The sequence below is a fragment of the Elephantulus edwardii genome, unplaced genomic scaffold (assembly GCF_000299155.1).
Source record: "Elephantulus edwardii isolate Elephantulus edwardi_28Jun2011 unplaced genomic scaffold, EleEdw1.0 scaffold00096, whole genome shotgun sequence".
NCBI lineage: Eukaryota > Metazoa > Chordata > Mammalia > Macroscelidea > Macroscelididae > Elephantulus > Elephantulus edwardii.
In genome coordinates, this window is record NW_006399846.1 from 4,734,998 (window position 1) to 4,760,881 (window position 25,884).

Genomic DNA, 25,884 nt, shown 5'->3' on the forward strand with positions numbered 1-25,884 from the left:
GTAGTCAATAGAGAGTTTAACTGCTAATCCAAAGGCGGCTCCTTCTCTGGAAATTCAGATTCACCAGCTCCTCGGCCTTAGAAACATGAACAACAGCTTCCTCTGAAATGAACATCTTCTGGAAATCCACCCGAGGGACAGCTGTAAGTTGATTCCAACTTGGTACCAATGAGTGAGGCATAGAGAATAATTGAGAGCTGAAGAATAAGTAGCTGTTAACCAAGGAAATAACAGAGCAGTAGAATGTTCTCAGGAATGGAAAAGGCATTAAAAAAAATTGAGAATTGAAGAAGTTCCCTATGGCTGGAGGATAGAGTTGGTGAATTTGTGTGTGGTGAGGGTAGAGCATACAAATGTGGGACTGGAGGAAAGAGTCTGGAAATATAAACTGATGCAATATAACTGATTCAAGGGGTTTAATTTTATGTTAAGGACAAGGTATGCAGTAGAAGGTAAAACAGATGAGTAGCATGGTTAAAGATAAACTTCAGAAAGCTTTACTTAGGACCTCAGTATGTAGAACAGTGTGGGAATCCAGTTAATGAGGGAAAGCTTGGAGAGAGGACGTCTCATTGGGAGTTTGATAAACCTTTAATTGATGTTAAGGATTACTGCCTTTTACTAGATTCCCCCCCCCCATCTTTTTTTGTGTAGTGCTCAGTTTGCCCATGGGAAATCCAGTATTTTCTGTTTTCTATGCTAATTTCCTTCCAATACTACTTCCCCACAACCTGCCAAGTCAAATTTCATACAACTCCCAAGATATCCACAGTTACTTCTTTTTCTCTGAAATTATTACTATATTAACCAGCTGCTTTATAAGCTCTGTATCTCCCCTTATACATCTCTTCAGAATCCTGGCTTGCATATCTCTTTATATTCCTTCCATCTAACATACTTTGGACATGTTGTAAGGAGGGACTGGTCCTTGGAGAGGGACATCATGCTTGGGAGGGTGGAGGGACGGCGCAGGAGGGGAAGACCTCTATGAGGTGGATTGATTCTGTGACTTAGATATTCGGGATGGGTGTGTCAGAGACAGTGTGATTGGCACAGGACAGAGCAGAGTTTAGGGCTTTGTACATAGGGTCGCTATGAGTCCCAAGCAACTCGACGGCATATAACAACAACAACAACAATTCTGGAAAACACTGCCTGCAATTGCTAAATATTTTGGGGGCTTCTTTCCACTTTCCCCCTTAAATGACATATTAAAAAAGCAATTATTGTTTTCACTAAGAAAAAGAACTTTCCCCCCCCTCCCCTTGCAAGGCCAAAAATGAAGGGACAAACACCTGAGGGAAAACAAAACAATTGACTCACGATTATTTAAGAAGTGCCTGAGTATGAAAGTCTTAGAAATGGTACAGCAACAGTAAGATACTATGGGGTTTTTAAATTGACTTAAATAACCAGTAACCTTTTTGTTCTATAGGAATCCTGACAAAGAAGATGAAGAAAAGCAGAGAAAGATTCTGCAATAGGGAGAGGGAATTTGTATATAAATTCAAAGTAGGAAGCCAGTGCTTAGAACTAAAGGTGCCCCTCAAATTTCCTGTTCAAGAAGATGCCAGCCATTTGCATGGACGACTGATGTTGCTGCACAATTTACCTTGCTTTATAGAAAATGGTGAGGACAGATTTTTTTTTCCCTTCACATTTGGGCATGTTGCAAGAAGAGACCGGTCCTTGGAGAGGGACATCATGTTTGGGAGAGTGGAGGGACAGCGTGGGAGGGGAAGGCCCTCGATGAGATGGATCAATTCTGTGAGTGGGGTGGTGGGAGTGAGTGTGTTGGAAATGGTGAGGTTGGCACAGGATAGAGCAGGGTTTAGGGCTCTTGTACATAGGGTCGCTATAAGTCGCAAACAACTCGATGACGCATAAAAACAACAACAATCTCATTTTATTGGTTTTTTTTTAATAATCTCTGGCATTAGAATTTTAAGATTAGTTATCCTAATCCAAAGAAGCATTATCCATAAAATTTAAAGTGTTTAACTTCTTGTCTACCAAAAATAGTAAGTGTTCCCTAGGCATAGCTATTTATAAAGAAAATATTAATAAAAATTAAATTACATAATGGAGAGTAAGTTACAAAGTCTTGAATTCTTAATTTCAGAATTTATTTGGGTAGATTCATAAGGCATTTCAGGTATCACTAGTGTATTACAGAACTATATAGCTAAATTAATTGTGCCTTTTCTCGTTGTACACCAGTGAGTTGGAACTGGCCTATAGCGGCCCTTTAGTGGCTTTTCAGAGGCACTTAATCACATGGGAATAGATCTCCCATCCTTCACCCACAGAGCATCTGGTGGAGTTGAACCACATGCCTTCAAGATTGCAGTGCAGATTCTTACCACTAGGCAGAGCTCCCTCATTTTAATGACCAAGTCATCTGTTCCTGAGATGTAATAGAAAAGATGGAAGAATAATCTTTGAAAACGCTTTGAGTATCTAAATAGATTCCATAAACTAATCGATATCTAACCCATTTTTACATGTCTATTCAAAAATAATTTAAAAAGATTAGACTTACAAGGGAACCTAGAGATTTCCTAGCATAATCTCATTCTGTAGCAAGGAAACTAGGACATAAAGAGATTGACTTAATTGGTGAAGTTCTTTCAAGTGCTTGCCCCATTTCTGCTGGGAATTCTGGGAGCCGCACCAAGCTATCTGTTTTAATAAAATCCTCCGTGCAGTCTGATACACACTGAAGATTGAGCCCCACTGCTATAAAGTCAGAAACATGTTGACAGTCAAGATTAGACATTCTGAATTCTAGCCCAGAGCCTTTTGCATGATGTGAGTATATACATGTTATCATTAAAATTAGAATATGAAATAATTTTAATTAAGTCAGTAGTAATACATTAACCAGTTTTTCTTCTAAACTCGAAGAAAATTACATAATGTTTATATAAAACATTATATATCCCAGTCAAGATTCACTGCCCTTGAGTAGATTCCAACTGATAGCTACTCTCCAGTGGGTTTCTAAGGCCGTAAATCACAAAGGGCGGAGACTGCCTATCTTGCTGGATTTTAATAACCCAAGACACACAACATTTGGGTTAGTAATGCAACTGAAGGTAACCTTCCCTGTCAGAACTTCCCTGTCAGTGTACTGTACAGTAGGGGACTACTCATAGAGCACTCAAAAAAATGTTATCTGTAGGAAATCTTTTCTTTTTTTTTTTTTTCAGGAATGTACAAATGTCTTTTTTTATTCAAAAACACAAAATAAATTATCTGTAGGCATGGACAATGACAACAGTGAACCCCATTACATATTGTCAGCTCAAACCAGTAACTTGATGGTTATAGTGATTTTCTTAGGCATCTCCAGCCTTTTCTCCAGATTTCCTTCAGCTGACTTCTCTGAAGTTATTGGTGAGGAACAAAGCCTTGCGCTTTCTGTCACAGTTCATTAATAAGCGATAAAGCACTATTCTAGGAATTAGAACATGCCTCCTCCCATACAACCCATTCCATCCATGCAGGCAAACCTTTTTCACTTAAATAAAAGAAACTGCAGACTCTCAAAATCTATAGAAAGGGTTTTGGCTTTGGTTTGTTTTGGGGTTTTTTTTTTAATGTGCCCATACATATTCATCTCCAAATTAATCCCACATAAGAAATTATTGCTTAATGAGTATCAGAATTACATAAGACATTTTACCTTTTCCCATGCAATAATAAATAGGAAAGAAATATAAAATTGTATAATAGTAAAGAAAAATAAGATTGTAAAATGTAATTAATTAGGGAGCTCTGGTGGCCTAGTGGTAAGAAGCTGGACCACAATCCAAAAGGCACGTGGTTTGAATCCCCCAGCTGCTCTGCAGGAGAAAGATGGGCAGTCTCCTCCCCTTTGATTAATTGCCTCAGAACGCTCACTGGAGGGTTAGCTATTAATCAGTTCTGATTTAATGGTACGCAACACCACCAAGAAGCTGATTCTAGTTTAGCTCGACATTATATTAAAGATAAAAGTTTCATAAGACAAGATTTCACACTGGAATATGTAAATGTTCTCTATTTATGTCTGAGTTTCGCTGCTGATGATTCATTATCCTGCGGCAGATTTAAAAGAAGCTCTGCGTAATTTTATAGAAGAAGAATCCCTCAGAGATTATGATAGAGATGCTGAAGCGTCACTTGAAGCTGTGAAATCAGGAGAAGTAGATTTACATCAGCTGGCAAGTGCATGGGCCAAGGCTTATGCGGAGGTAAGAAAATAGAGCCAATTATAAATGTCAAGAGTATTTGGAACTTCAGTGAATACTTCTAAAACTCTAAAACTGAAGTCATTGTATGATTGGTTTTCCTCTACATCTGTCCCATAATGTATCCTACATGTTCCTGCTTTGATGCTTCTTTCTTTTATCAGGAGTAACACTTAAGACTGAAACACTTTTTACAGATGCCTTGTATAATGAGAGCTTGTGTCTGTATTTGTAACTAGTATAGGGTTCTCATCTTTAGCTAATAAAAGTAATAAGTCTTTTAACGTAAGCAAGTCAGGAATAATGCTAAAAAATTTTCACTGTGTTTTTTTGAAATTCTAAATTTACTGTCATTTAGGGGAGCTGTGGCTGCACAGTCCTAGGGAGTGGTGATTTTAACCAGAAGGCAGCACCTCTCTGTTGGAATCAAGCAGTGACTCTGTAGGAGAGAAAAAGACAGTCTTCTCTTGTGCGAGAGTCAGCTATGAGTTGGTTCTTACTCAAAGGCAATGACTTTGACTCGACTAGATTTTATCTAGCAAGGAGTCCTCCATTTTAAGAGTTCTGTCTACTTTTGTCCTCTTATCTTTACTGTTGGTACAAAGCATCATGATTTTTTTATTTAAAGAATGCATCTTATTTCATAAAGTCTGAAATGCCACAAGAAGCCCGGGTGGCACGACAGTTAACTGCTTGCTGATGAGGCAAAAGGTAGGCACTTTGAACTCCCAGTACCATCCCGGCAGAAAAGACCCGATGGCCTGCAGGTATTTTCTGGATTGCAGCCTAGGAAACCCTGTGAGGGGATTCTGTTCTGTCCCATAGGGTCATCATGAGTCAGAATCAACCTCAGGAGTTCATAGCAACAACTCATAAATTGTAGCATATGTCGTTGTTATTGACAACTGAGAAAGCAAAACACTACCAGGAAAATTGTTGGAGAATGCCAAAATGCCTTCACGTATATTAAGTTACATCTTGATTTCTGAGACTTGGCATTTGAAAAAAAATAATTCATCTTAAACTTGAGAAAAGATAATAAAAGTTGAGTATCTTCCATGTTATAATAGCTGTTGGAGGTAAAATAGTGAACAAAACAGACACAGAATGGAATTTCATTTTTATTAAAGAGCCAGATGTAGAATTATGAAATAAACAAGTAAATTAATACTTTCAAGCTGTCATGAGTGAACTACATCTCACTCTAAGCAAACTTAGTCTGTAAAAATTTGAATGGAACCAGTTTTATTTCCAAATTTTCAGTTTACTTCCTTCCCAGAATGGTTTCCCACTTCATGGAAAGCATGTCAGTATGTACACAGATAGCTTAAATGATAAAAATGTATTTGATGTTACACTAAAATATGCCTGTAACAATTATAATTTTTAAAGAAGCTAATATTTGTGCTAATGTTTCAATATTGGGAAGGGCGTACACCAGGGATGTGTCCTGTCTCCATACCTTTTCAACCTATATGTAGAACAGATTATCCGGGAGGCTGGGCTCTATGAGGAGAAATGTGGGGTCAAGATTGGTGGACGATTTATCAACAACCTGCGTTATGCGGATGACACAACCCTGCTTGCTGAAACTGAAGAGGACCTGAAGTGCCTGCTGCAGAGTGTCAAGGACTGCAGCCTACAATATGGATTGAGGCTTAATGTCAAGAAGACAAAGATTCTCACCACTGGACCAATTGGCAGCATCAGGATGGATGGTGAAGAGATTGAGATTGTTTGCAGCTTTAGTTTGCTTGGCTCCACAGTCATCACTCTTGGCACCAATAGCGAGGAAATTGAAAGACGTATTGCGATGGGAAAATCTGCTGTTAGGGACCTTTCCAAAGTTCTGAAGAGCATTGGTGTCTCTCTGAAGGCTAAGGTGTGTCTGATACAGGCCATGGTCTTTGCAATCACTTGCTATGCATCAGAGAGTCGGGAAGATAGAAGGAGAATTGATGCCTTTGAGCTGTGGTGCTAGAGAAGAGTGTTGAGGGTACCATGGATACCAAGGACCGCTAGGAAAACAAACAGATTCATCTTGGAGAGGGTTAAACCAGGCAGCTCCTTGGAGGCAAGGATTCTGAGGCTTCGTCTAATATATTTTGGACATGTTGAAAGTAGGGACCGGTCCTTGGAGAGGGGCATCATGCTTGGGAGGGTGGAGGGACAGCACAGAAGGGGAAGACCCTCTGTGAAGTGGATTGATTCAGTGACTGGGGTAATCGGGATGGGTGTATCGGAGACAGTGCAACTGGCACAGGACAGAGCAGAGTTCAGGGCTGTTGTACATAGGGTCTCTATGAGTTGCAAGTGACTTGACGGCACATAACAGCAACAATATTTTTGCTGATACAAAGAAACAGAGCTCTAATGTGTATTAAAAGAATAACTCCACTTAAATTATTTAAACTCTGGTGGTGTAGTCAGTAGAGAGCTGTACTGCTCGGTCAGGCCCCTCTGCTGGTTTGATCCCACCAACTGCTCTGTGAAATAAAGATGAGCAGTCTCCTCCTGTGTGATTTACAGGTTCCAAACACCCACTGGAGGATCAGCTGTGAGTGAGTTCTGACTCAACAGCAGTGAGTTTTGACTTTAATAGAGCTAAGAGTAAGTCTCTACCCACATAGAAATGAAATCTAGTAGGAGGAGACCACAAAGTCCAGACACTGTTTATGACACAGTTTGATTTGTTTAGGGCTGAAACAAATGCTGTGGAAGAACATAGAGAAGTGGAAGAAGGTTCTTAGAAAAAGCAATTTCCCCAAGATTTGATTTGTTTTAAGATCTGAAACAAACTCTTCCTATTCCTGATTTTGTTAAAACAAAGATAAAACTTTTCATAACTTAGCTTAGTAAAAGTAAGTTTAATCTCAAAAGTCATTAAAATACTACAAAACATGGCTTTTGTTTGGCTATTCTAAAGGATCTGTTGTTGTTGTGGTAGTAAGCCATGGAGTCAGAACCCAAGCATAGTATACCCTCCAGCATGCTTTCAGAGCTAGTAAATCTTAAATCACATAGGAGGAGACTGCCCAGTCTCCTCCCACAGAGCAGCTGATAGATTCAAACCACCTACCTTTGAGATTGCAACACAGTTTCTTACTGCTAGACCCCCAGAACTCCCTGAGACAGAATTTGAGGATATTTTAGATAATGATATTAATAACATGTATATATTAACTCATTTAATCACAGAGTACAAATTTAACAGTAAAAAAATAAATATCTATTGAATAGGCATTCTATGTTTACCTTATACAAATATAGTTGTTGTTGTTGTTGTTGTTATGTGACTCAGAGTGACCCCTATGTACAATTTCTTTGAACCCGGCCCTACTCTGAGCCAGTCTGCATGTAAGTTTTCAAAGGCCTATTATTTCAGAAGTAGATTTTCTTCACATGTTTTGTTATGTACAGTTAGTTTTCTACTGGTCTTAGGGTTATAAAACTGTATGGCTAGTTAAATTTTAATGACACAAGGAAAGACAAAGCAGAGAATCTGCTTCTAAAGATAAAAAGAAGTATTGACAGGAAAATACCTGAGAAAATACAAATATATACACACACACACACACACACACACACACACTATAATTTATATATTTATATCTATGCTAGGTATATACATATCTATATATCTCTCTATCTCTATATATCTATACATCTATATATATAAAATATAATGTGACACTCCACTTACTAAAGCCAAACCACTCAGTAAAGCATCAGAAACTGAGGCCTCAGAGACCAAAAAGGTGGAATGAAAAGAGAAGAGCAAACTATGTTGGTAATGACAAAAGGGTCAGCAGAGGTTCAGCGCAGCAAAATGATGGAAAGAAGAGGAGTGAAATCATAACAGCAGCAGACCCTGGAAGCAGAAGCCAAATGGCATAGTAGGTGAGCCAGAAGGAGGCTGTCTTGATTATCTGCTGATAGAGAACTGTGCTGCTATAAGAGAAACTCCCTGGATGTGTGGCTTTAAGGAACAAAATTTTATATTCTCACTTTTTAGGAGCTAGAAGTCCAAATACAAGGTGCTGACTTTTAAGGACTGTTTTTTGCCCCCTCTGTCAGCTTTGGAGAAAAGTTTATGTCTCTTTGAGCATCTGCTCCTCAGTGGTTTTCCTATGATTTGGTATCCCCCATCTCTGCTTACTGTTTAATCTCTCCTTTATCTCAAAAGAGATTGATTCAAAACATACCAAATTCTAATGGTGTCTAATTCCTAAAGGAGATTATAACCAAGGGCATAGAAGTTAGCATTTACAACACAGATCTGGGGGGAACACAGTTCAATCCATAACAATGTCTAAAGCATGTCTGTAAACAACATTTGGTAACCTAAACGGGAGCATCAAAAAAGAGGTAGAATACCATGATGTTTAGAGTAATATTAGCTACATATTACTATGAAGGACTGAGCCTAGTTTTCTATAAATTAATTTACTAGATATTTCAGATGCTAACATTTAAGTCAGGAAATTTTAACCATCATTTGTTGAAGAGCTTTTAAAAATATAATGTGTATTTCTTTTCTCTCTTAAACATAGTATATAAAACATAATTCTAACTCCTTAGTGATTCAGTGTCATCATTATATGTCACCTATATACAGTACATACTTTGGGCGTGTTTCTAGGAGAGGCTGTTGCTTGGAGATGCTATTCCTTGGAGAGGGAACTCATGCTTGAAGGATCAGCAGAAGAAAGGAAAACCCTGAACCAATGGGCTCGAGTGTGTCAGGGATAAAGAGGATGACAGGATAAGATGGCATTCACATCTGTTGTTCATAAGGTTGCTGTGAGTTGCACTCAGTGGAACATAAACAGCAAAATATACGTACAATACAGAGACCTCCCTTGAAGGTCTTCCTCTCTTCTGCTTACCCTCCACTTTGCCTAAAGTATGTGAGACAAAGCTTCACCTGGCTTCACTTTCTCCAAGACAAATCTGTTTGTTCTTTTGCCTGCCCAGAAATATTCTGTACTCTTCTCAAACACCACAGCTCAAAGACATCAATTCTTCTGCCATCTTTATTCATTGTCCAGCTCTCAAGTACATAGAAGGTGATTGAAAAGACCATAGCTTGAATCAGACATACCATGGTCTTATACACACATATAGGCATATACATGCATGCACACACACGTTTGTGTGTGTGTGTGTGTATCTGGTGTACAAAATTGGGGCATGATGTACCTACTTTTCTAGCACTGTCTTAAATCAAACTCTCTCGCTGATGTAAGAATGCTTTTGTATCTTTTAGACCACATTAGAGCACGCAAGGCCTGAAGAGCCCAGCTGGGATGAAGATTTTGCAGATGTGTATCATGACCTAATCCATTCTCCTGCCTCTGAAACACTCCTAAATTTGGAACATAATTACTTTGTTAGCATCTCAGAACTGATTGGTGAAAGAGATGTGGAGCTGAAAAAGTTACGTGAGAGGTATTTGAAATTTCTTCCAATATCCTAATTAAATATTGCATTGTCAAATAGACATTTTTTCCCTTTTTTAAGGAAGACTGAAGAATAAAATAGAAACTAATATTAATAAATAATTGTATTATGTTTCAGTTTATAGCTCCAACTGTCTGTCACCAGAGATTTATAGAACTATGCAAATTATTTTTCCAAAATACATGATGTTCTATTCTTAACGGAGCTGTGGTAGCATAATAAGTAGCATGTTGTGCTGCTAGACTAAAGATTCATGGTTCAAGCCCACCAGTTTTCAGGGAACAAAGATGAACGTTCTCTCTTCCTCATAGGGTTTACAGCCTTGAAAACCCAGTGAAAGGTTGCTATAAGTCAGAACCAACTTTATAGCAGTGATTTGGGTTTTTGTTTTATATGTTCTCAGGAACCCTGATGGCATGGTGAGTAAAATCATTCAACTGTTAACAAAAACATCAGCAATTCAAGCCCACTCGGCAGAAGGAATGTTGTGACAATCTGCTTCCACTACAGTGTACAGCTTTGGAAACCTTAGTGGTGGGGTTTCCCTACAAGGATCCCCTTCAGGATCACTAGGAGTCAAAATTGACTTCTTAGTAGTAGGGTTTTGTTTTAGAGCATCAGCTATGGGTCTTTTCCAAGTCACTGGCAGACAACAATAAAAGGAATAAGGAGCTCTGGTAGCCTAGTGGGAAGAAACTGTACTGCAATCCCAAAGGTACACAATTCAAATTCAGCAGCTGCCCGGCAAGAGAAGGGTGGACCACTTGCTCCCATGTGATTTGCTGCCTCTGAAAACCTGCTGGAAGATCAGGTGTAAGTTGGTCCCAACTCAATGGTGCACAACAAAAGAGGAATAGCCTATATATGTTAAAGTCTTTGTTAATTTTAGGCACTATGGAGAATGCTTTGGATGCCCTAGGACGTTTGACTCACATTTCAGTCACCTGTTACTATCCCCATTCTCCACACTGAGTAATTTATATGGGGACAAGCTGGAATTTGAAACCAGATTCAAACCTGATTCAAAGTCATTAACTCTTCTTGGGTATCTCTGTAGTCAGGGCCAGTTTGTTGCCTGCTGTGTAATTAGCCCCATATACTCTTTTCCTTCATTTTCTAAGTTTATTTACATTAGGAGAAAAATGATAATAGAATTATTATAATAAATTTTAATTAGATTTGCATTCATTTTGTATGGATTGTTTAATAGATAAATAATACTTTTATGTGGGTTGTGGTGGGGTTTTTTTTCCCATTCAGAGTAAGTAAACATTGTTAACATGATTTGATTTAAAGCAGATTCCCTCCTAGCAATGCTATAAATTGTAATAGGAATTCAAGACACATTCCTTCTTCTACATACTCTCTGTTATTTAGTATTTCAGAATTTAATAATATTTTATTTAAGATACTGGGTTAATGCAACATCAGGATAAATTTTATAGTGAGCTTGTGTAAAATTTATTTTCTTTATTGTTAAGGTATAGTAAGGCCAAACCACATTTACTTTTGTGACTGATTTAATAATCAGTCACAAAGAAGTACATTTTGAATGATATGCTGGTTTGCTTCTGACCCTCAATTTCTTTTTTTATTTTATTTTATTATTTTTGTGTATGTACCGTCAAATTGGATCTGACTGGTACAGGAAGAGATTGTCACTCCAGCAGAGTATCTGGTGGATTCAAACTGCATACCTCTGGGATTGCAGTGCAGCTTCTTGCAATTTCACATTAGAAAAGAATATTGTTGTTGGTAGTTGCCATCGAGTCAACTACAACTTACCTTGCCATCATGTCAACTACAATTTCCCTTGTGAACATCAAAACTGAGCCTTGTCCTGCCCTGCACCATCTTCATGATCTCTGGTGTGCTCAAGCCCTGTATTGTTACAGTCACTGTGTTGGTCCACCTTGTTTTGGGTCTTCCTTTCTTTCTGTGACTCTCTGACTTTTCCAACATGATGTCCTTTTCCAAGGACTCACCCCTCCTGATAGCACGCCCAGAGTAGGCAGGAATGGCAAAATGAGAAAAATCTGTTATGGTTCAGCCAATAATTTAGATAATACTGGTTCTGAGAAATTGTAAGAAGATAGGTTTAAGAATTTTTCTTAATGGATGCTCAATTCTATATTTAAGACTGGTATTTTTATCGTGTTTCACAGATTTGTAAAATTTTATAAAATTTGTAATCTGTAATAATTTTTTGTAATAATAATTTAATTTGTAATAAAATTTGTTAAATATTATAAAAAAATATAGAACTAGTTAGCTAATACTTTATCTACTACTTAGTATCAATTGTTTGGGGTTTTTTCCCTGCCAGTTTTAAAAAATTGAGCCTTCAGCTCTTTGTGAATCTGGGTTTGTGGGGGTTTTCTTAAATTTATTTTTTAATTTTAATGAAAGTTTACAGAGACTTAGCGTTTTCATTCATTCATTGTTGCACTTTTCTCCCTGCCCACCCCTTCCCCCTCAATTCACTCTTCTCCTTGAAAAGAAAAAGAAAAACTCTTTCATTGTTATGCAGTCCCTCCCCCCGAGTCCACTCCACTGTGCAGCCTTCATTCTGGACTGTGAATCTGTTTTCAGATGCCGAGTTTTCTGGGACGGTACTCATTCTGCCTGTTCAGATAGATTAAAAAATGTCCATGTTGGCTATCAACAGCCATTGCTAGAGCTATCGTTCATCTGGTGAGCATCTCTTAAATGGTGAGCTGCTTTACTGCTTTCTCACTATACTGCTCAGAAAGCTACCTGAACTCTCCTGTATCATCATTCCTGTAATCATCCCTTTTCTATATTGGAAAATAGTTTCTGGTCTACATAGCTCTTCACCTTCTGAGAAGCTGAATTTATGTACTGCATTTACCTGTACTTGGATTCATTCTTCATGTCTCTTTGTTTTTTGTAATTTTGGAACACTTTTTCAGTGGGAATTTGTTTTACAAAATGTTTTTTGGTTAAACTTAGTTTTCTTGATGGAACATTGTTTTTTGTTTTCTTTCTCTCTGGGGACCTCTCCAAAGTACTGAAGAGCAATGGTGTCTCTCTGGAGACTAAGGTGCATTTGATGCAAGCCATGATCTTCACAATCACTTGTTTTGCATCAGAGAGTTGGACAATGACCCAAGAGGCTAGAAGGAGAACTGATGCCTTTGAGCTGTGGTGCTGGAGAAGAGTACTGAGAATACCATGGACTGCTAGGAAAACAAACAGATTCATCCTGGAAAGGGTTAAACCGGGTGGCTCCTTGGAGGCAAGGATTCTGAGGCTCCGTCTAACATACTTTGGACATGTTGTGAGCAGAGACCGGTCCTTGGAGAAGGACATCATGCTTGGGAGGGTGGAAGGACAGCGCAGGAGGGGAAGACCCTCTATGAGGTGGATTGATTCAGTGACTGGGGTAATTGGGATGGGAGTGTCAGAGACTGTGCGATTGGCACAGGACAGAGCAGAGTTTAGGGCTATTGTACATAGGGTCGCTATGAGTTGCAGGTGACTCAGCGGCACATAACAACAACAACAACTTTATTTTTCATATGCTAATAGTTCAAGCTTGTTGTTATGTGCCATCGAGTCATTTGCAACACATAGCCACCCTATGTATAACAGCCCTAAACCCTGCTCCATCCTGTGCCAACCTTATTGTCGCTGACACACTGACTCAGTCCATCTCATCAAGGCTCTTCCTCTTTTGTGCTGTCACTCCACCCTCCCAAGCATGATGGCCCTCTCCAAGGACTGGTCCCTCCTTGCAACATTCCCAAAGTATGTAAGACAAAACTTCAGAGTCCTTCCCTCCAAGGAGCAGCCTGGTTTCACCCTTTCTAGGATGAAGCTGTTTGTTCTCCTAGAAATCCATGGTCTATTCAATACTCTTCTCCAGCACCACAGCTCAGTGGTATCAGTTGCAAATAATTGCAAAGACTATGACCTGGATCAGGCACACCTTAGTCTCCAGACTGGCATCATTGTTCTTTATTACTCTGGAGAGGTCCCTGACAGCAGACAGATTCCCAATGCAATTCATCTTTTAATTTCCTGACCGCTGGTACCAAGAGTGTTGATTGTAGAGCCAAGCAAACTAAAGCTGTCAACAGTCTCAATCTATTCACTCTCTATCATGTTACTGCCCAGTGGTGAGACGTTTTGTTTTCTTGATGTTGAGCTTCAATCCATATTGAAGGCTGCAGTTCTTGACCTACAGCAACCACTTCAGGTCCTCCTCAGTTTCAACAAGCAGGGTTGTGTCATCTGTATAACACAGTTTGTTGGTGATTCTTCCTCTAATCCTGATGCCACATTTCTCCTTATAGAGCCCAACCTCCCAGATGATCTGTTCTGCATATAGATTGAAAAGATAAGGAGATAAGACACATACCTGGCTTAAATAAAGTAACATTTCCTTAAGTCTTCCAGAATAATATAAAAAATTGCCAGATTTGTCACCACTGATATATTAAGGCAATATATATTTAATATTTCATGTGAAATGTAATAAAAATTCGTTTCATCTTAATCACAGATAAATATATTTTACCATTAATTCTACTATTAATTTGCACTTCCAACACATTTAGCATTAAATAAATGTTAATAAAATTTTATTCATTGAATAATAGCATAATCTGTAGGGAGTTTCGCTGCTCACCCAAAGGCTGTATTTCTCTGGCATTTCAAAAGCAGTAGTGGCTCCCAGGAAGAAAGATGGGCCGTCTCTTCTCATGTAATTTATAGCCTCAGAAACCCAACAGAGTAGTAGGAAGATGAAAATGTCAATATTGTGAGAATTAACAACATGTTATACACATACATGCTGTTGGAAAAATGACACCAAATAGGCTTAGCCAATGTAGAGTCAGTACAGACTGTCTATTTGCAAGAAATGCAGTTATCTGGAAAGCATAAGAAAATGAAATAAACCTAGACATATGACCAAATAGAAAAGTAAAAAGAAACCCAGCTATAAGTTAGTTCCAACTTGATGGCAATCAGTGTTTAATTTATTAAAGTTTTCTTTTCTTTCATTGAACATTTACTTTATTTGAGTAAACCAAGCTCAAGATAGTTTATTTCTTTGAACTTTAAGAATGGCAATGCTATATTTTATCCACTAGAGGGAATATGTGTAGTGTAAAATATTAATGTATATTTATAGTTATGTTTGTACTTAGACTAATGTTTGCAGCTCCTTCTGTTTCTTAAAAAAATCATGTATACCTGACCTGCTGAAAAAGACCAACCAACCTGACTCAGTGACCCTCCTCCATTGCCCTTCTGAGGCTGTAAGCCTTAATGGAGAAACACTGCCCATCTTTCTCCCACAGAGAGACTTATAGGTCCCGGTCCCCAAAGACACAGCCTTTTGGTTAACAGCACAACACTCCATGAACTGCACTGCCAGAGCTCATTAATTGAATGGAGAAAAATTGAAGTTGTCAAGAAATTAATTTTGTTTGGATTCTCAATCAACACCCATATAAACATAGTTGATAAATCAAAAGGCATGCTACATTGAGCAAATCTGCTGTCAGAGACCTCTTTGAACTACTTGAGAGCAAGTATGAGAGTTTGATGACTGACGTGCCATTCACCATAGTATTTTCAGTTGCTTCATAATGCCTGTGAAAGTTGGGCGGTGACTAAGGAAGACCAAAGAAAGATGGAAGCCTTTGAATGGTAATATGGGTGAAGAGTCCTGTGAGCTACCAAAAGAAACAGATCTCTCTTGCAAGAAGGACAGCCTGAGAGCCAAAGGATTGTGAGACTTCACCATATGTACTTTGAATATGTTATCAAGAGATGCCAGTCCTTGGAAAAGGAGAGGGTCAGCGTAGGAGAGGAAGAGCCTCACTCAGCAAGATAACTCGACACAGTGATTGCAACACTGGGCATAAGCAGAGGGAAGATTCATGAGGACGGCACAGGACCAAGCAAGACTTTTTAAAATGTAAAAACTAAACAATATTATTTTAAAAGACATGATAAAGTGAACTACCAAAAAGTGTTGGTTTTTTAAAAGTAAAGCAATTGTGCAAGGCCAGAGAAAGAGAGGAAGACCTTCAAGAAAATGGTTTGGCCTTCAACAGTGGGCATAGACACAGCAGAGATTGTGAGGGCACAGGATGGAGCAAAGTTTTGTTCTGCTGTTATGGGGTCACAGTGCGTCACAGTCAACTCAATGGCATCTCACAACAACATAGCCTGTGTGAAGCGGCTTCATTTGTTATCTATCAATATACTCTTTCTAAGCCTCCAGAAACTCTATGAACTTTGATAAATGCCGATATTTGTAGAGGGGCTTCAAGCCTTTTGTTCATAGGGTCGCTATGAGTCATGCTCAACTCGAAGGCAATCAACAACAACATAAACTAAAACAAATTCACTTTAAGAGAAACTGACTTAAATTGAACTAGTATGATAGTAAATTCTGTTTAGCTGGTACTTAGGCAAATTGTAGGGTTTTTTGTTGGTGTGTACTGTTGAGTCAGAACTGACCAATTACTGACCCTCCAGGAGGAGACTGTCCATCTTCTTGCAGGCCTGGTAGGTTCGAACAGTGTGCCTTTGGAATTGTAGCACTGTTTATTACAGTTCATCCCAATAAATGTGAACAAAGTGAACACACCTTTATTACCATCACCCAGGTAAAAAAACAAGGATCTTCAGACCTATATGAGGCTCCTTCATGTCTTCCTAGTAACTTCAGACCTATATAAGGCTCCTTGATGTCCTCTTATTCACTACTCCTTTCCTCTCAAAAATGAGGATTATCTCAACTTCTAATACATAGGTTAATTTTTCCAGTAGAGAAAATCATTTCATATATTCATTCTTTGATAAATCAAGAAGGTAAAATATGTCTTCAGAAGGTATTTTGCATTCCTTTTTTAAAACAAACTTTGTGACTTAATGATGTTCTTTCTTATAACCTAATTAGTAGCTTCTGATTGAGCTATATACTAATTTTGACAAAGATTGTCAAATCTGACAATGTGTTCAGAGGTTGAAGTCACTTCAGCTCATGTAGAAACAAATGGAAAATTTGCTTAAGTTGAAAACAAAAAATTTTTTACTTGAGAAAATATGCAGATAGAAAGGGGTCTGGATTTTTAAACATTAGGCATAGTAATTTAATAGTCACCTATATTTCTCCTTTTTTCATTTATACATTAAGTTTGAATTAAAATTAACTGTACTTATGACTCTGGTGGTTTGTGACATTGTCACATTAGTTCCAGACTGCCATTTCCAAAGATTCAGAGTGCGTTTCAGATAATATAGTACCCATTCCTGGACATATTGCTAAAACATGAAAGATTAATTTTCACTGATACTGTTCTAGAAGTCTTGTGTGGTGCAAATGGTTAAATGTTCAGTAGCAGAGAAGTTGGCAGTTTGTCCCCAGAAGTGCAGGAGACGATGTGCTCCCAAAATGTCACAACCTTCAAATCCCTGGGAGGCAGCTCTGCTCTGCACACGAGGCTGCCAGGAATTGATATCCACATGACAACAGCAGCAGATTAGTCAGTGAATCGAAAATGTGTATGTATCTTGAAAAGGTTGTAAGTATATAAATAATCTACTGATTTGTTTGCATTTTAGACAAGGTATTGAAATGGAAAAAGTGATGCAAGAATTAGGCAAGTCATTGACAGATCAAGATGTAAACTCACTGGCTGCTCAGCATTTTGAATCCCAACAAGTAAGTGAAATATATTGACTTTCAACCATACAGTCAGATTTTCATTTACTTATTTGTTTTTGTAAAAAAAAAAAATTCTAACCAGTTTTCATACTGTCTCTTTATAGGACTTAGAGAATAAATGGACAAATGAATTAAAGCAGTCAACTGCCATCCAAAAACAAGAATATCAGGAATGGGTGATAAAACTTCATCAAGATCTGAAAAACCCCAACAACAGCTCCCTCAGGTATTTAATTGTGTACTTTTCATATTATGTAAAAGTTAATTTTTAATAATAGTTTTTACGTTATTGAAAACTGAGCCTTTTAAAATTATTTGCTGTTATTAGTAGATGCTGTTAACTACTACTCACAGTGACCCTATGAATAATATATATGAACCTTGCCTAGTTCTGGCCTACCCTCATTAACTGTGATAATGCTCGAGCCCATTGTGTCTCAGTTCATCTTGTTAAAGGTCTACCTCTCTTTCTCTAACCCTACATTTTTCCCAGGATGATGTGTTTTTTTCAAGGGCTAGTCCCTCCTGACATGTCCCAAGTATGTGAGATGACATTTCACCATACTTGCCCTTAAGTAGGACCCCAGTTGTACTGCATCTAAGATAGACTTGTCTATTCTTTTGACGGTCCATGGGATATTCACTACTCTTCCCCAGCACCATAATTCAAAGACAGTGATTCTTCTTCTGTCATCCTTATTCATTTTAATTGCTTAATTATTCATTTTAATTGTAGATGTTGTTAATTTATGATGAAAACTCACAGAATTTTGTGCTTATTTTTAACACTTGTTCTGTATGTTTCAAATCCTCATCAAAAGCTAGTGTCTTAGTGTCTCTAAGTACAGCTCTAACAAGGACACAACAAGTAGATGACTTTCACAAACAGAAATGTATTGTCTTATGACTAGAGGTCTGAATTTGGATTCAGGATGCCATCTGTAGTGAAGGGCCTTTCTCTCTTTTGGTTTTGGAGGAAGGTCCTGTTTTTAACATCTGTACATTAGGCATTCCTTGGAGATCTCCATGTTGTCAAGAAGTTTCCTACTACACACACTCCACTCCAGCAGTTCTTTCTTGAACTGAAATATCTCTTCTCAGCCCACTTTCCTTCCCCTTTATCTCTTCTGATTGGCCGCACCCTAGGGAAACTTCTCTTAGCTATCAGGGCTGTGATCACATTAAGGGATGTTGCATTCCACCTTTTTTTTTTTTAAACTGCTGTTTGGTTTATCAGATCATAGAGGATCATTACCACTTTTCACATTATATCATTACACACATGTGTTTTAGGGAGATTGAAGCTAAACATCAAGAAGACAAAGATTCTCAGCACTAGGCCAATTGGCAGCACCATAATAGATGGAGAAGAGATTGAGACTATTAACAATTTCAACTTGCTTGGTTTCAGAATCAACACTCTTGGTACCAGCATTTAGGAAATCAAAAGACTAATTGCACTAGGGAAAGCGGCTTTCAGAAACCGCTCCAAAGTCCTAAAGAGTAATGATGTCAGTCTAGAGACTAAGGCGCACCTGATCCAGGCCAGTGATCTTCACAGTTACTTGCTATGCATCAGAGAGCTGGATAACGACTAGGGATGACAGAAAAAGTTATACTTTTGAGCTATGGTTCTAGGGAAGGGTATTGAACATGCCATTTGCCACCAAGAGAAAAAACAGATCTGTCCTGAAGAGGGTGAAACCAGGCTGCTCCTTGGAGGCAAGGATGTTGAAGCTCTGTCTCACATACTTTGAGAATGTGGCCAGGAGGAACCAGTCTTTGGAGAAGAACATCACGCTTGGACAGGTGGAGGGAGAGCACAGAGGAGGAAGACCCTGTATGAGATGAACTGACACAGTAACTGAGGTAATGGGGGTAGGTCTGTTGGAGACAAAGAAACTGGCTCAGGATACCGTGGGGTTTACAGCTGTTGTACATAGGCGTTGGTATGAGTCACAGATGACTTAATGGCAAATAACAACAACAATTCATTTCATGGCACTTAAGTGTGGTATTTAGCAATCCCAGTAGGGTTTCTTCTTTCTTGTAGTGCTGCCAAGAACCTCTCCAGAGTGCTTAAGAGCAACAATACCAGTCTAGAGACTAAGATGCTCCTTATCGATACCATCTGAGAAGGACACATGCTTGGAAGGGTGGAGGGGACAGCACAGAAAGGGAAGACCCTGGATGAGATGGATTTACAGAGTGCCTGGGCAGTTTGCCTGGGCAATGGAGCCAGGTATGACAGAAACAGTGAAGTTGGTTCAGGAGAGGGCAAGGTTCAGAGTCATTCATAGAGACACTATGAGTCATAGTCAACTTGACAGCACATAACACAACAGTAGGTTTTGCATTTCTCTTCTAACTGATAATAAAAAGTCATTTCTGCAAGTTGGAAGCTGACCCTCGACCTGGTTGGCTGGGACTATGAATTGCACATCTTTCTCCCTTAAAACTGCTGATGGATTTGAATCTTTAGAGAGACGTGACCTTTGTTTTAGCAACACAGCTCCCTTCCTACTACGCTACCAGAGTTTCTGTTGATGATTATGTCTGATTTTCCATTCATATCCCTCCTTTGTGTTTTTAAGTATTCAATAGTGAGAATATTTTACATATTTTGAATCTAAGTTTATTACAAAATCTATTTTAGTAACATTTTTCTACATATGTAACTTGTATTTTCATTTGTTTAGTAGTGTCTTTAAAAGAACAGAAGATTTTAATTTTAAATGCAGTTTGTCAATTTTTTAAATGGTTTATCTTGTCTAAGATCCATTTGTCTGATCCCTTTGTCTAAGATCACAACTATTTTCTCTTATGTGTTCTTTTAGAAGTTTTATAGTTTTGGCTTTATGTGTAGATGAGTAACACTTTAGAGTTCCTTTATTTTAGAGGGTGTGATGTTAAGAGTTTAGGTTTATTGTTTGGCATATGTGCATCTTGATGTTAATAATGTCTTGATTAAATCCTCACCACTGGGTCAATAGGCAGCATCATGGTAGATGGAGAAAAAAATTGAAGTTGCTAATGATTTCACTTTGCTTGGTTCCACAGTCAACACTCTTGGCACCAGGGGCAGGAAATCAAAAGATAAGCTGCATTAGGAAAATCTGTCAAGGACCTCTCCAAGATTGCTAAGAAACAATAATGTCAATCTAAAGATTAAAATGTGCTTGATCTAAGCCACGGACCTTTTAATTGCTTATTATGCATCTGAAAACTGGACAGTTACTAAGGATGACAGAAGAGGTGATGCCTTTGAGTTATGATACTGGAGAAGAATATTGAATATTTCGTTAACTGCAGAGAAAACAGGTTTGTCCTAGAAAACGTGACATCAGGGTGCTCTTTGGAGGTGAGGATGCTGAAATTCTCTGCCTCACATTCTTTGGGCATTTTGTCAGGAGAGTACAGTTCTTATAGAAGGACATCATGTTTGGAAAGGTGGAGGGTCCACACAAGAGAGGAAGATCCTCAACAACATGGATTGCGTAGTAACTGTAACAATGGAGTCAGCATGACAGAGATGACAGAGGTTGGCTCAGGAGAAGGCAGGGTTCAGAGCCCTTGTCCTTAGAGTAGTCATGAGTTGAAGACTAGATGATACATAACAATAACAACAATGCTCAAGTTTTAAATCCTATGCTATGAGCCCTGTAGTTTCTTCTTTATTTTCAAAATTCTTTTGATCATCCTATTTTATCTGATTTTCAGTATAGATTTAGAATCATCTGATGAATATCTTTCCCAAGAAAGGACCATCTGTTATGGTTTAAATTTAGAATGTTTTAAATCTATAGATAAATCTGGGGAAAATTAAAATCTTAATAATACTGAGTTTTCCAATCCTTAAATATGGTCTATATCTCCATTTATTTGTTTTTTTGACATTTATTGTCAATATTTTGAGGGTTTTTTTAAAAATATCATCTTTCTGATTTTGTTTTTCATTGGTTTTCATTCAGTCATATATATTTTGTTTTATAACATTGATTAGAATTGATCAATGCCATTTATTGTTGTTGTTGTAATTATGTGCCGTCGAGTTGCTTGCGACTCATAGTGACCCTTTATACAACAGCCCTAAACTCTGCTCTGTCCTGTGCCAATCGCACTGTCTCTGATACTCCCATCCAGATTATCCCAGTCACTAAATCAATCCACCTCATAGAGGGCCTTCCCCTCCTGCACTGTCCCTCCACCCTTCCAAGCATGATGTCCTTCTCCAAGGACCGGTCTCTCCTCACAACATGTCCAAAGTATGTTAGACGAAGCCTCAGAATCCTTGCCTCCAAGGAGCCACCCGGTTTAACCCTTTCCAGGATGAATCTGTTTGTTTTCCTAGCAGTCCATGGTATTCTCAATACTCTTCTCCAGCACCACAGCTCAAAGGCATCAATTCTCCTTCTATCCTCCTTGGTCATTGTCCAACTCTCTGATGCATAACACGTGATTGTGAAGACCATGGCCTGTATCAAATGCACCTTAGTCTCCAGAGAGACACCATTGCTCTTCAGTACTTTGGAGAGGTCCCTAACAGTAGACTTCCCCATGGCAATGCGCCTTTTAATTTCCTGGCTACTGGTGCCAAGAGTGTTAACTGTGGAGCCAAGCAAACTAAAGCTGTGAACAATCTCAATCTCCTCACCATCCATCCTGATGCTGCCAATTGGTCCAGTGGTGAGAATCTTTGTCTTCTTGACATTGAGCTTCAATCCATATTGGAGGCTGCAGTCCTTGACCCTCTGCAGCAGGTGCCTTCAAGTCCTCTTCAGTTTCAGCAAGCAGGGTTGTGTCATCTGCATAATGCAGATAAATGCCATTTATTACAATGTCTAATCATCTCATTCTCACTGGACCTGACTTTGCCTGTTGTTGTTATATACTAAAGAGTACCTATCTCTCCATTTATCTCTGCTAACCTAGTATTCCCCCCTTCTTTCCTTCTCTGCTTCCCCCTCCCCATTCAATTATTAATGCATACCCTGTTCTAAACTGTTAATTGCAGTAATATACTGTCCACTCATCCATTTATTCCAGGTTGATCTTCCCTTCCCCTAATCTGTCACACTATGCACTGCCTGTCCATTCTATTTCTGCTTCTCTCCTTTGTCACTCCCTCATTACCCTTCTATTTTTATAATAGTAGTCTTATGTAGTATTTGTCCTTTTTTGATTGAGTTTTTCCCCTCGACAAAATGTCCTCCAGCCTTGTCCATGTTGTGCAGTGTTTCATGATTTCTTCATTGTTTTTTAAAGCTATATGCATCATGATAGATGGTGACAAGAATGAGATTCTTGACAGCTTCAGTTTGCTTGGCTCTACAGTCAACACTCTAGGGATGACAGAAGGAGAGTTGATGCCTTTGAGCTGTTATCGCAATTACTGTGCCAATCCAACTCCTCCAGGGTTTTTCTCTCTTGTACTGTCCCTCCACCCTTCCAAGCATGTCTCTCTCCAAGGACTGGTCCCTCCTGGCAATATGCTCAATGTATGTCAAATAGAGCTTCAAAATTTTTGCCACTAAGGAGCAGCCTGGTTTCACCCTCTTCAAAACAGATCTGTTTGTTTAATTTCATTGTCTCTGATACACTCACCCCCATTGCCCCAGTCACTGTATCAATCTAGCTTATCCAGGGTCTTCCTCTCCTACGCTGTCCTTCCACTCTTCCAAGCATGATGTCCTACTCTAAGGGCTGGTTCCTCCAAGCAGTATATCCAAAGAATGCGAAACATAGCTTCAAAATCCTTGCCTCAGAAAAGCAACTTGGCTTCACATTCTCCGGCACAAATCTGTCTGTTTTCTTGGCAGTCCATGGTATGTTCAATACTCTTCACCGGCACCACAACTCAAAAGCATAAATTATTCCTCTGTCATCCTTATTATCTAGTTCTCTAATGCATAGCAAGTAATTTTGGAGACCATAACCTGAATCAGGTGCACCTTAGTCTCTAGGCTGATGTTTTTTCACTTCTGCACTCTGGAGAGGTCCCTAACAGTAGACGTTCCTAATTCAATTCATCTTTTGATTTCTTGGCTGCTGGTTCCAAAAGTGTTGATTGTGGACCCAAGCAAACTGAAATGGTTTACAATCTCAATCTATTCTCCATCAATCATGGTGCTGCCAGTTGGCCCAGTGGTGAGAATCTTCTTGATGTTGAGATTGAATCCTTGTTGAAGATTACAGTCCTTGATTTTCTACAGCAAATGCTTCAGGTCCTCCTCAGTTTCAGCGAGCAAGACTGTGTCAACTGCATAATCATAGTTGTTGATGAGTCTTTCACCAATCCTGATGCTACATTCCACCTTATAAAGATCAGCCTCACAAATGATCTGTCTGCATGCGCACAATCAGATGTCTGGAATTTCCATTCTTCTCAAGATTAGCCACAATTTGTTGTGATCCACACAGTCAAATGTCTTTGTGTAGTCAATGTAACACAGACATTTCTTTAGTTCTCTCTGCTTTCATCCATGACCCAAGACATTGGCATTGATGTCTCTAGTGCCACAGCCTTTTCTACACCCAGCCTGTATTTCTGGTAGTTCTCTGTTAATATATACTCTTCCAGTTGGTTTTGGATAATCCTCAGCAAGATTTTGCTTGTGTGTTATACTAGTGATATTGTTCGATAATTTCCAAACTCTGTCAGATTATCCTTTTTTGGAAAGGCAATAAATCTGATCTCTTCCAATCAGCTGACCAGATAATGGTCTTCCAGATTTCTTAGCACAACTTGGTGAGCACATTTAGAGCAGCTTCTGTTTGCTAAAATATGTCAGTTGGTAGTTCCATCAATTCCTGGGTCCTTGTTTTTGCCAGTTCCTTCAAAGCTGCCTGAACTTCCTTCATCACCACTGCCTCTTGATCATAAGCTGTTTCATGAAATTCTTATGTGTGAGCCAATTATTTTTGGTACAGTGGCTCTATGTACACCTTCTGTCTTCTTTTGATGCATCCTAGATCATTAAGTATTCTGCCCACAGTATCTTTAAGTATTGCAACTCAAGGCTTGCATTTGTTCTTCAGTTCTTCTAGCTTAAGAAATGTCAAGTGAATTTGTCCCTTTGGATTTTCTTCAGGTCTTTGTACTTTCTTAAAAAAATAAAATTTTTATTTTATAATGATTACTTGCTAAGTTTTTATACATTGTTTTTCACACTGGATCTTTCCCATTTCCTTTACCCACCCCTCCCTCCTCTGATCAAATTGTGTGACCCTATGATTAACCTCCCCTCCCACCCCCTGCCCATTCTCACCCCTCTGCTCCCACAGTCCTCTTTGTACATTTTGTTATAAAACTGCTTTGTCTTGCTGAAGCTGCCCTTTGAAATTTTCTATTCAGCTCCTTAACTTCCTGATTTCTTCCCTTTGCTTTGGCTTCTGGATGCTTTAGTGCAATATTCAGAGTCTCTTCTGGCATACATCTCGGTCTTCCTCTGTCTTTGTGATGACCTTTTGTATTTATCATGAATGATATGCTTGTTATCCTCCCACAGCTCATCTGGTCTTCATTCATTAATATCCAAGGCCTCAAACTTGTTCTTTTTTTTTAAATAAAAAGACATTTATGCAACATCATGATTAGACTATTACATTTATCAGTCAACAGCATAGATCAAATAAAGATTCTACATTAAAACCCTTGTTTTTGTAATGCTTTATAGTTTCTGTAGAACAAAAACTAAAATAACCTATTATAAAATTAGTTACAAATACAGTCCTCTCATGTGTATACCCATACACATGAGAAATGTCTAAAACATGTCTTCTTTGTAGCAGCTATGCCCTGCCACCACTGTGCTTGGCTGAGTTCACAAATCTGTTGTAATCTATAGCTTCCCTGTTACTTCTCTGGCTTTACTGTCCTGCTAAGCTTTGTTTCCTGGCAGCTATTAAAACCTTCTGCCACTGCCATAGCTTCTGCAGCTGCTTAAACCATCATCGCCACCTTGGTTTTGTGTTTTGGCAAAATATTGACCCCTACCACCATAAGGGCTAGAACTTCTACCTCGAAAGTTTCCTCCTTCCATGGGTCCAAAATTTGAAGATTGATTGTTATAATTGCCAACATCGTTGTAACTTCCACTACCTCCAAAGTTGCTTCCATCATTACCAAATCCCTTATAACCATCTCTACTGCCTTCATATCTTCTACTACCATGACTGCTACTATAGCCACCTTGTTCACTGACATTTCTTCCTAGACCAAAGTTGTCATTCCCACAAAACCACCTCCACAGCCATCATCAAAGTCTCCAGAACCACATGGACATTTTTGGCTGGAAGAGGCACTGTCCATCTTTTACTTTGACAGAGCTTTCCTTACTTCACAGTTGTGACCATTCCTAATGTGGTATTCTGAATAATGATGTTATCTATAGAGCCATGCTCATCAAAAGTTACAAAAGCATTGGGAAGGGCGTACACCAGGAATGTGTCCTGTCTCCATACCTTTTCAACCTG

The 25,884-nt window shown here is 38.8% G+C and overlaps 1 protein-coding gene across 1 annotated transcript in view; it reads left to right on the plus strand.

Moving 5' to 3' along the window:
* The first annotated feature begins 1,428 nt into the window (after window positions 1-1,428).
* LOC102867983 (chromosome unknown open reading frame, human C12orf4) overlaps window positions 1,429-25,884 on the plus strand; it is an 84,807-nt gene continuing 60,351 nt past the window's right edge. Inside the window, exons 1-5 of the mRNA XM_006891297.1 lie at window positions 1,429-1,630; window positions 4,093-4,238; window positions 9,505-9,686; window positions 17,307-17,406; window positions 17,514-17,635. Of these exons, the coding sequence (XP_006891359.1) occupies window positions 1,453-1,630; window positions 4,093-4,238; window positions 9,505-9,686; window positions 17,307-17,406; window positions 17,514-17,635 (728 nt within the window). The 5' untranslated portion in view covers window positions 1,429-1,452. The remainder of the gene's footprint in view (window positions 1,631-4,092; window positions 4,239-9,504; window positions 9,687-17,306; window positions 17,407-17,513; window positions 17,636-25,884) is intronic.